We start from the raw sequence: 12,601 nt of genomic DNA on the forward strand, positions 1-12,601 counted from the left end.
TATGTTCTAGTGCTAAAGTGTTGCTTAGATTTTTTATTTTTAAAAATAAAGAATAATATTAACTTCTAAATAAAAAAAAATAAAACTCCTACACAAAAAATATTAATTTACTTTATGTTCTAAAAATTATTTCACTTATAAAATTTGAGATAGTAAATTTTAATTCAATTTTTTAAATTGTTATTAACAATAATTATCATTTTAAGGTAAGTTGCTACTACTTCTTGTATTTTATATATGAATTACTATTTTTTATTTATTTTTAAAACAAAAACAAAAAGTGTAACCAAGCCACACTCCATCAGTAAAGTGCTTCTTGATAACAGCATTTCTAATAGAATATCCTCCCATGAGATCTCATTTTTATATACTGTTAATTTTATTTTTAATATAATTTATAAAAATTTAAAATTAAAAAATAATTAGAAACCATTGTATTTTCGTAAGTATAAATTCTTTGAAGAATGCATTTGGATGAAGCCATAAAGAAAATTATAAAACCCAAAACTTGTATTTTTTTTTTTAATTAATTGGTTAAAAGGGATGAAATAATCTTTATATTTGTGAATTTAACCTCTCCTATGTTTTTATTTAAAGTGAAATCCATTTTTGACATAAATGCCCTTATCTTTTTCAAGTATTTACATGTATGTTTTAAAATAAAGGTATATTTTTACAAGAAAAAAATGAGGGTATTTTTGTCAAAGTGAAACCCAAAAATGATGAAAGGTGAAATTTTCAAAATTGGGGTTTCAATGACCTATTTAATCAAATAACTTTTTTTTATAAGCCTTTTCTTGTTTTCTTTTTTTCTTTATTTTCTTTCCATTCTCCTTTGTTTCAAATATTCAATAGCTCATAGAGCCTAAGGCCCCGTGTGACAACTGTTTTTAAAAACAATTTTCTTTTCTCCAAAATAAAAAAACCTAAAAAACTCATTTAGCAATCAAAAATTGTTTTTGTTTTCTATTCTTAAAAATAAAAAATAAAGTGTTTTTTATATTACATCTTTTAGTTGTTTTTACTTGTTTTCTGAAGGTTGTTTTAAAAAATAATTATACAAACATTTAAAATGATTAAAAATAAAACATTACACATTAAAATTATTTTTAAAACATATTTAAAAATATTAAAAATATGTTAAAAACATTTTAGATTTTCAAACTAACTTTTATTCTACAAAATATTAAAGAACAATTTTCAAAAGTTGTTCTTAAAAATTGCTTTTCAAAACCATTTTTTAAAACAATTAGCAAATAGACTCTAAATAACCAAGATTATTAGAAAAAGGATAAAAATTATAAGAATTTCATTTTCAAATTCTTTTATTTGATTATGTTAAAAAATGATTAAAAACAGTATAATGAAATTATTCAAAATTTTATATATTTTTAAATAATGAAAATTATTTAAAAATTTATATAGTAGAGAAAAGAATAAAAAAGGGTTAAATTTGAATAAGTTTAAAGCCTTTCACATGTTTCTTCATTCTTACTTTCTCTATTTTTTTTTCAAAGTGTTTCCTTTTGCTTCCCTTTTAAGTAACACTTTCCAAAACCTAAATATTTTTTTTCATTCTCAATTCATTTGTTTAAATCATAACCGCCCACTTCAAGTTTTTAACTCCATCCCAAAATAAACCTTGGGAATTTGATCAAAAATAATATTAAATAAGCCAATAGAAGATGGTTGTGAGAGACAATCTTTACTATTACAATTACAAATAATTTATACGGGGAGAGAGAGCTTTGAGTGGAAAGCAAGCAAACACAAAGGGCCAAAAAAACTAAACTTTTCATTTTTTGCCAGTGTGAAGCAAGCATATATGCCAACAAGAAACAGCCCAAAAATGGAGGAACAAGAAAGAGAGAGAAAAATATATAAATTATACAGTATCAACAACATCTCCCTCTTCAATCCACCATCTCTCCCTCTTAGAGATGAGACCTTTTTCATTTCTTCACTCACACATCTGCAACTAATGTGACAGTGTAAAGTGGGTTTGCTAAAGAATCATCTTTATGGCCACGACCCACTACTTGTCTTGTGCCCATTGCACTTCTCCTTTGCTCTCTTATCCCCTTCCCCTCATCTATATATGTAATCCCACATCGGTTTCTCTTGTGGGGTTTGAGTGTTTCTGCAGTTTGGAGCAGAAGATGGAGAGAAGAGGTGGCAGTATCAGACTCTGCATTTTGGCTCTCTATGTCTCTTTCTTGGTCATTTCTTCATCTCATCACTGTGGTACGTGACTAATTTATATGTTGGAGTCACTGTGGTACGTGACTCATTAAAATGCTGTGTTTTAGATGACGAGTTTTATATTTTATGTGGAGCAGATGCGAAGAGGGCAATGCGGACACTGAGAGGTTCCAAGCATAGCAGTTTGATCAAGAAGTTGAATGTGAAGCGTTTGGATGGCGATGTGTCGATGTTGGATTCAAGGAAGACGAATACGCAACCTTATGGTGTGAGTTCGCCATTCTCTTTGCCACCCTTTGATTCTCTAGGTCCTATTCCGTTGCCGGATACTGCTCCTCCGTTTTGTATATATCCACCTTCTACTCCACAACCACCTTCTACTATTGTTCCTACCCCTATTGGAATCACACCACCCTTCTATTTTCCACCCGTCGTTCCCATCCAAGGTCCACCTCCAAGCCCAGTTGGTGTCATCCCGGGCTCGCCTGAGTATACTCCGAACCCTAGTCCTCCAGAGGCATTTCCCGGTCCAAACCCTAATCCACCCGTGATCTTTCCCGCTCCGAACCCTAATCCACCTGAGACGGTTCCTAGCCCGAATCCTAATCCACCTCAGATTGTTCCTAGCCCGATCGTTGTCTTTCCTGGGCCCCCGGAATTTACACCCGCTCCACCTTCACCCAACCCACCTTTCTATGAGCCCAGCCCACCCAATTATAGGCCTTCACCTGGTGGTCCTGGCGGATTTGTTCCAAGCCCACCTCATTATGTTCCTACGCCTAGAGGGCCCGGTGGGCCTGGTGGGTTTGTTCCAACCCCACCATTTCAACCGCCGGTGGTGTTTCCTCCGCCTACCGTCCCACCACCTCCACACAAGGGCCCAAACTTCCCCTTGTGGTGCGTCGCGAAGCCAACGGTGCCCGACCCGATCATCGAAGAGGCTATGAACTATGCGTGTGGGTCGGGAGCGGATTGCGCTTCAATTGGGTCCAGTGGGTCATGCTTTCAGCCCGACACACTATTTGCTCATGCCTCGTATGCTTTCAATAGCTATTGGCAAAGGACTAAGGTGGCTGGTGGCACATGCGATTTTGGAGGAACCGCCATGCTAGTCAGCGTTGATCCAAGTAGGTTTTGATAATGAACCCCATTTTATTTGAAGCAAAATTGAAATCCAAGAAGTAATTTATTTTCCTGTCTTTTTCTCTCAGGTTATGATGGGTGCCATTTCATCTATTTATGATGATTGAAGACAAGACCCTGTTTGGGAGGCACCACCCTTTCTCATTTTCCTTTCAAGTTACAAACAAATAAACATAAATTTTGCAACTAAACTTAGATTATTTTTTTTCAATTATGTGATTTAGGTGCTAGGGTTTTGGAGGGATTCTTCTTCTACATTTGGGATCCGTTATCAAATGTATAAGCTGCTTGGCAGCATTTCTGAACAAAATGTATTAATAATAACTTGGATTAGGGTACACATATATTATTTAAGCATGAATTTTATTTTATTTTATTTTATTTTATTTTTTATATTATCTAGTGAAAATCTGCACATGGGAATGTTTTGGAGGTATATATTCTCTACTCAGGGGCCTTCAATACTACATTATAATTTCATATTAAACTTATCCAAAGTTGAATTCATTATACAATTCCAACCGCCCATCTAATGTGATAAGTCAAGCGCTTGTAGAGTGATCATGGTAAAAATGTTTTTATCAATTGAAGTTTTTGTCTGGTGTTTGTATTTCTTTATTGAATAAAAAAAATTAAAATATTTAACCTTTTTTTCGAAGTTATAAATAACTTTTTGATATCAATTAATATAATTAAAGTGAATTTATTATTATTAGGTTCAGTTTAGTTATGTTGATTAATATCAATATATTGTTTTTAACTAAATAAAAAAATTCAAATATTTCGACATTTTCTATTAGACTTTTACTATTCAACCAAAAAATAAACACCTCTTAGTTGAGGAATTATTTTAAGTCATATTTTATAATATTAAAAGTGACATTTAAAATTCCTTTAAGAGTCTTTTTCAAAAAGCACTTTGAATTTTAAAAATATTTTTAAAGAAAATTTATATATTTGAAAACATTTTTAAATTTTGAAAAATCACCTATAATGCTTTTTAGAGAAATATTTGGTAGATAATTTTTTTTTTTTTAAAGGACATTTAAAAGAAATGCTTCCATCAAAAAACTTCAAAGAAAAACATTATCAAATATACTCGATCTAAAAGTCATTTTTTATGAGGAAAATGCTTCTAAAAATTATGAAGCATTTAACAAGCGATTATTCCTAATCATTTTATTATTATTATTATTATTATTATATAACATATTAAAAGAAACTTGTTTTATTTATATAAAAACACTTTTACTTTTTTATTTACTAGTTCAATTATTACCTTATTAGTTTAAACCTTTTTAAATAATTTAAATTACATTTGGAAGTTACATATATATTCATTATTAAAAAATGTAATTTTAAAAAAAAAAGTTTATTTAATGTAAATAGTTTTTAGATATTTTAAATTAATTAAAATAATATATAAATATATAAAATAACAAGCAATGTTAATGTCAACTGAACTTACCATGTGGGCTGATGGAGAATTTTATTCAAGGTATAATATGTCAGCAACATATCTAATGGAACCTATCAACTCCAAGGAGTGTAATGTTAAATATGTTGGCATTAGTGCTCAAGTGAATTTAGACACTCATTCATGCACATGTCGACAATTTGATCTTAATCATATTCCATGTGCACATGCTATTGCTACTTGTAGATTTTACTACATTTCATATTACACTTTATGCTCCCAATATTTTACTACTAAAGCATTGTTATCTTCATATTCAGAGTGTATTTATCCAATTGGAAATGAAATAGATTAAGTATTACCTGATCACATTCATAACAAAGTTATGTTACCACCTAAAACGAGACGCCTAATAAGAAGACCCGTGAAAGTAAGAATTCCTTCTGGTGGAGAGGGTAAGCACACATCTCGTTGTAGTCGATGTGGTCAATATGGGTATAATCGGAAAACATGCAAACGACCAATCCTTTGATATCATGATAGCTTTGGTACTCTATGAATTACATGGAATGAAAATTGTAATAGTGAGCTTTTTTGTTTTTTGGTACCCATGTGAACGAAAATATAAGTTACTTTTTTGTATAAGGTGATAGGATAAGCACATAGATGAATACTGTAATAATGATCCTTTTTTTTTTTGCATACCTATAGAAATGGAGATATTTATTACTTTTGTACATATATATTATGATGAGTTATGTATAAAGTATGAATGAAAATTGCATGTTTATTCTCAAACTATGGACTCAACTGTCCTCACGTTTATTGATAAGGAACTTGACAATAGTTAAGTTTAGGTTTTGTCTGAAGATTGTGGACTTAACTACCTTCAAGTGTGTACGTAAAACAACTAGACAATAGTTAAGTTCAAGTTTTGTTTGAATACTATTGACTTAATTACCTTCAAGTTTGTACATAAAACAACTTGACAATAGTTAAGTTCAGGTTTTGTTTGAAGATTGTAGACTTAACTACCTTCAAGTCTGTACATAAAACAACTTGACAATAGTTAAGTTCAAGTTTTGTCTGAAGACTGTGAACTTAACTACCTTCAAGTTTGTACATAAAACAACTTGACAATAATTTTGTTTGAAGACTGTAGACTTAACTACCTTCAAGTTTGTATATAAAATAACTTGACAATAGTTAAGTTCAGGTTTTGTCTGAAGACTATAGACTTAACTACCTTCAAATTTGTACATAAAACAACTTGACAATAGTTAAGTTCAGGTTTTGTCTGAAGACTGTGGACTTAAATACCTTCAAGTTTGTTCATAAAACAACTTGACAATAATTAAGTTCAGGTTAAAAGGACAATTGTAGACACAACTTCCTATGAGTCTATACAAGATCAACTTGATACATGTTAAGTCCAGATTAAATATGTTATTCTGGAATAGACTTCGACTTAATATCTTTCAAGTTTGTTCACAGTTAACTTGATAGTAGTTACGTTCAGGTGTTCAATTAAGACTGTGGACTTAACGACCTTCAAGTTTGTACACAAAACAACTTGACAATAGTCAAGTTTAGTTTAAAAGGTCAGTTGTATACATAACTATCGAACTACATTCATCAAAATATCCAAGTATATATATCAAGCTATCCAACTACATATAACAAACCATCCAACTACATTATCAAAATGTGAAATATCAACATGAATTCATTACATAGGCAAGTATTTCATATAAAATAACTCTACTTCCATCTTTTCCCCAAACCAATCCATTCGAGCACTTGTTAATGACTTCAATGGATGGTTGTGCATTAAGTATTCAACATATTTGATAACAAACATGCCATAGTCACCACTGCATAGTATATAGATAATCAATGTTAGAGTTATTATTAAAGATTAAGTGTATAAAATATGAAAGTAAATTTAAGATCACTTACTCATGTTCTTGTTAAGGAATATCTTGCATTCATTCAATTTCCCATTCTTGGTAGTTAACTTTTGTGTCACCATGAAACCCATAATATGTTATGGCATTTAATATATGCGGCAACAATTTGGCTAATGGTTTAATGGCAACTTGCAATCTTGCATTATTATTGATGCCCGCCAATGAGTCATATGCATATATAATCCTTCGATGAAGGTGGACAACTCCTAATACCCAGTGACTAGCCCGAACATTGATGGGGATATACACAATGTCAATATCAGGCCATTTGATAGAATAAAGAGGTTGCGAACCAATGACATAATCAATAAGAATGTCATTCTCTGATAATTTGAATTAGTTCCATTTCTTGCCATGCTTAATACATCTTGCTTAAGCATTTTGCTACATAGAATAAAGTTAACATGTATAAATAAATAATCAAGATCATAAGATTCATTATTACAAAAAATTAAAAATGATAACTAAAATTCTAAACATCTCCAATTATGATTCAGTCAATTTCTTCTTAATATTTTCAATGGCTACCAAGTGAAACAAACATACAATTTTTCTAGGAAAATACTCCTCTTTAGGTATTTTAGATATAAAAAATAGAAGAGGAAGAGGAATATCAATATGCAAGATAATAACAAATTGTAAAAATATCAATATAAATTGAGTAAAATTATATTACCAAACTTGTCCAACTATGTTAAATCTATCATTTCGTATTACTTCTTAACATAGACTTTATTTTCATATTATTTAAGGATGTCATGTCAAATGCTAATATTCTAAAGATATTATTTTACTAATGCAATTGAAGCTATTATATTTTACTAAGTTGTAGCTAAAAAAAATGCAGACATTATTCTAATGTTTATTGAAATTTGAAACAAAACCAAACCATTTTGAAATTGGAACCTGTTGACAATGAACTTGATAACAGTTAAGTTTAGTTTTTCCTTATCATATATATTTAAATCAAAATTCTAAATATTTGGATAAAATAATTTCATAAAAATTATATTCAAATACGTTATAAATTCATATCAAATAACTTCATTACACAAAATTTCAAAACCTTTTGATGGTGAACTTAATAGTAATTAAGTTTAATTTTTTCCAATCATTCAAATATTGCTTTAAACCTTAGATTATAACTTCACTGAGAAAATTTTCAACTTCAATTCCATAAAAGTTTTATTCAATTATATTATCAATTCATGAAAAATAAATTCATAAAAAAAATGATAATCGATTAAAAGGAATAAAATTTTAAAAAAAATCAAAAACCAAAATTTCAAGTAGAAAATTAATGCTTACTGAATCAGTTGATTTCTTCTCATTTTTTGATGACGATGACGAGCTTTTGAAACCTTGTTTTGTTTCACTTCCATTTTTTCCCAAAATTTTATACCTCTTTTGTTTTGTATTTTTCATCAGCGAATTTTCTTTTTCCGCCATTTTCATAAACTGAATCAACACGCAATATCAGAAATATGAAAAATAGGGTTTGATTTAAAAAATAAAATAAAATAAAAGGAACTAAAATAAGACACTTAGGGTTTCTTCTTATTTCATGGATGAAGGTTCATATGTACAGTTCAAAAAACTAAAATCAAAGAAAGAAACAGTGAAACTTACTTTCTGTTTTTCCTTGTATTGTGTTGCCTTTTTGTTCTCTTGCAATGAACGGAAAATTGCTTCATGATTTCTTTCTTGCAGGTTAACAAATGGAACAAATGAGTTTGCATGGTAAGGAAGGAACGCAACACTGGGGAAAATTGGAGTTTGAGGGAAAATGGGTTAAAGAGATAGTCGATAGGTATTTTTGTTTGAATTGGGTCATTTTTTAGACTTTAATAAGGGGATAACCGATTAAAAGGGACAAAAATCCCTCAATATTGCAGAACTAACCCCTCACTTATTTAAGTCTCAAAAATGACCTAATTCGGACAACAGCTATCTTTTCAGCCCATTTTCCCTCCAACTCCAATTTTCCCTTGTGTTGTGTCTCTTCCTTACCTTGCAAACCCATTTGTTCCATTTGTTAACCTGCGAGAAAGAAATCACGAAGGGTTTTTCTGTTTATTGCAAGAGAACAAAAAGGCAACACAACACAAAGAAAAAATAGAAAGTAAGTTTCACTGTTTCATTCTTTGATTTTAGTTTTTCGAACTGTACATATGAATCTTCATCCATGAAATGAAAAGAAACCCTAAGTGTCTTATTTTGATTCTTTTTTTTTTTTTCAATCAAACCCTATTTTTCATCTTTCTGATATTGTGTGTTGATTCAGTTCATGAAAATGGAGGAAGAAAAAAATCCAGTGATGAAAAATACGAAACAGAAGAGGTATAAAATTTTGGGAAAAAAGAGAAGTGAAAGAAAGCCAAGTTTTGAAACCTCGTCATCGTCATCAGAAAATGAGAAGAAATCAACTAATTTAGTAAGCATTAATTTTCTACTTGAAATTTTGATTTTAATTTTTTTTTTAATTTTATCATTTTTAATCGATTATCCTTTTTTTATGAATTTATTTTTCATGAATTGATAATCTAATTGTTGAAAATTTTCTCAGTGAGGTTATAGTCCAAGGTTTAAAGCAATATTTGAATGATTAGAAAAAACTAAACTTAACTACTATCAAGTTTACCATCAAAAGGTTTTGAAATTTTGTGTAATGAAGTTATTTGTTATGAATTTATAATGTATTTGAATATATTTTTTATGAAATTATTTTATCCAAATATTTAGAATTTTTATTTAAATATATATGTTAAGAAAAAACTGAACTTAACTACTATCAAGTTCATTGTCAACAGGTTGCAATTTCAAAATGGGTATTAGGAGTTGTCCACCTTCATCGATAAATATATATGTTAAGAAAAAACTGAACTTAACTGCTATCAAGTTCATTGTCAACAGGTTGCAATTTCAAAATGGGTATTAGGAGTTGTCCACCTTCATCGAAGGATTATATATGTATATGACTCATTGATGGGCATCAATAATAATGCAAGATTGCAAGTTGTCATTAAACCATTAGCCAAATTGTTGCCGCATATATTGAATGCAATAGCATATTATAGGTTTCATGGTGACACAAAAGTTAACTACCAGGAATGGGAAATTGAACGGTTGTAAGATATTCCTTAACAGGAAAATGAGTAAGTGATCTTAAATTTACTTTCATAACTTATACACTTAATCCTTAATAATAACCCTAACATTGATTATCTGTGTACCATGCAATGGTGATTGTGGCATGTTTGTTATCAAATATGTTGAATACTTAATGCACAACCATCTATTGAAGTCATTAACAAGTGCTCGAATGGACTGGTTTCGGGAAAAGATTGCAACAGAGTTATTTTATATGAAATACTTGCCTATGTAATGAATTCATGTTGATGTTTCACATTTCGATAATGTAGTTGGATGGTTTGTTATATGTAATTGGATAGCTTCATATATGTAGTTAGACATTTTGATAAATGTAGTTGGATAGGTTGATATATCTACTTGGATATTTTGATGAATGTTGTTCGATAGTTATGTATACAATTGGCCTTTTAAACTAAACTTGAATGTTGTCAAGTTGTTATGTGTACAAACTTGAAGGTAGTTAAGTCCACAGTCTTAATAGAACACCTGAACTTAACTACTATCAAGTTAACTGTGAACAAACTTGACAGATATTAAGTCGAAATCTATTCCAGAATAACATATTTAATATGGACTTAACAGGTATCAAGTTGATCTTCTATAGACTCATAGTAAGTTGTGTCTACAGTTGTCATTTTAACTTGAACTTAACTATTGTCAAGTTATTTTAGGAACAAACTTGAATGTAGTTAAGTCCACAGTCTTCAGACAAAACCTGAACTTAACTATTGTCAAGTTGTTTTATGAACAAACTTGAAGGTAGTTAAGTTCACAGTCTTCAGACAAAACCTGAACTTAACTATTGTCAAGTTGTTTTATGTACAAACTTGAAGGTAGTTAAGTTCACAGTCTTTAAACAAAACTTGAACTTAACTATTGTCAAGTTATTTTATGTATAAACTTGAAGGTAGTTAAGTCCATAGTCTTTAGACAAAACCTGAACTTAACTATTGTCAAGTTGTTTTATGTACCAACTTGAAGGCAGTTAAGTCAACGGTCTTTAGACAAAACCTGAACTTAACCATTGTCAAGTTGTTTTATGTACAAACTTGAAGGTAGTTAAGTCTACAGTCTTCAGACAAAACCTGAACTTAACTATTGTCAAGTTCCTTATCAATAAACGTGAGAACAGTTGAGTCCATAGTTTGATAATAAACATGTAATTTTCATTCATACTTTATACATAACTCATCATAACATATATGTATAAAAGTAACAAATATCTCCATTTCTATGGGTATGAAAAAAAAGGGGATCATTATTACAATATTCATCTATGTGCTTATCCTATAACCTTATACAAAAAAGTAACTTACATTTCTGTTCACATGGGTACCAAAAAAACAAAAAAGCTCACTATTACAATTTTCATTCCATGTAAGTTCATAGAGTGCCAAAGCTATCATGATATCAAGGGATTGGTCGTTTGCATGTTTTCCGATTATGTCCATATTGACCACATCGACTACAACGAGATGTGTGCTTGCCCTCTCCACCAGAAGGAATTCTTACTTTCCTTGGTCTTCCTGTTGGACGTCTCGTTTTAGGTGGTAACACAACTTTGTCACGAATATGATTAGGTACTACCCAATCTATTTCATTTCCAGTTGGATAAATACACTCTGAATATGAAGATAACAATGCTTTAGTAGTAAAATGCTTGGAGCACAAAGTGTAACATGAAATGTTGTAAAATCTATAAGCAGTAATAGCATGTGCACATGGAATATGATCAAGATCAAATTGTCGACATGTGCATGAACGAGTGTCTAAATTCACTTGAGCACTAATGCCAGCATAGTTAACATTACACTCCTTGGAGTTGATAGGTTCCACTAGATATGTTGCTGACATATTATACCTCGAATGAAGTTCTCCATCAGCCTACATGGTAAGTTCAGTTGACATTGACATTGCTTGTTGTTGACGAGTCACAAACCATTTTTGAAATAAGTTTCTCAATTCTTCAACCAATTGCAAAACCGAAAGATCTCTAGCATTTTTCAACATAGCATTAAGGCTTTCAACGATCCCTAACGTCATGATATTATATCTTTTTCTGGTAGAATATGAACGTGCCCATCGATCAACACCTATATCCATCAAATATCTTGCTACTCTTGGGTCAATCATCTCTAGTTGCCCAAATATAAAATTAAACTCTGAAACACGATAAGCATGGGCAGCATCATGGAACAACTTATAAATTGCAGGATTCTTGAACTTTGTCTTCAAAATTTGTCCAACGTGATAAGTGCAGACACCATGCCTCGCATGGGGAAATACTTTATGTACTGTTTTCTCAATGCTACCATGTCGATCTGATATCACAAACACATCATCAATGTGTCCAAGTGCATCATGCAATTTTTGTAAAAACCACTCCTATGAGGCATCATTTTCTGAATCACCAATCCCAAAGGCTAAAGGGTATATCTGATTGTTGCCATCTTTACACGCTGCAATAAATAAAGTCTCTAAGTACTTTGCTTTCAAAAATGTCCCATCAACTGCAATCACAGGCCTTATTGATGTGTGAAACCCAATAAGAGATGCACCAATCGACATAAAAAAGTATTTGAATTGATTATCACAATCAGTAATTATATCAGTAATGGTACCAGGATTTTTTTGCTCTAAAACATAGCAATAGGATGGTAAAGTGTTATAAGACTCCTTAGGTGATCCCCTAATAGAACCTAGAGCAAGTTCTTTG

General features: G+C 30.6%; 1 protein-coding gene across 1 annotated transcript; it reads left to right on the plus strand.

The window, feature by feature from the left end:
- The first annotated feature begins 1,985 nt into the window (after window positions 1–1,985).
- On the plus strand, window positions 1,986–3,720 carry LOC100245083 (vegetative cell wall protein gp1). Its single transcript, XM_010646803.3, has 3 exons — window positions 1,986–2,244; window positions 2,340–3,329; window positions 3,414–3,720. The coding sequence occupies exons 1-3, from the start codon at window positions 2,022–2,024 to the stop codon at window positions 3,443–3,445; spliced, it is 1,245 nt and encodes a 414-aa protein (XP_010645105.1). The 5' UTR covers window positions 1,986–2,021; the 3' UTR covers window positions 3,446–3,720.
- Window positions 3,721–12,601: the final 8,881 nt, after the last annotated feature.

This window comes from Vitis vinifera, chromosome 19 (genome assembly GCF_030704535.1).
Source record: "Vitis vinifera cultivar Pinot Noir 40024 chromosome 19, ASM3070453v1".
NCBI lineage: Eukaryota > Viridiplantae > Streptophyta > Magnoliopsida > Vitales > Vitaceae > Vitis > Vitis vinifera.

Coding starts and splice junctions, on each gene's coding strand:
- LOC100245083 (XM_010646803.3), top strand. CDS start 2,022: ATGGCCACGACCCACTACTTGTCTTGTGCCCATTGCACTTCTCCTTTG. Junction 2,245..2,339: donor TTCTTCATCTCATCACTGTG/GTACGTGACTAA, acceptor TATGTGGAGCAG/ATGCGAAGAGGGCAATGCGG. Junction 3,330..3,413: donor GCTAGTCAGCGTTGATCCAA/GTAGGTTTTGAT, acceptor TTTTTCTCTCAG/GTTATGATGGGTGCCATTTC.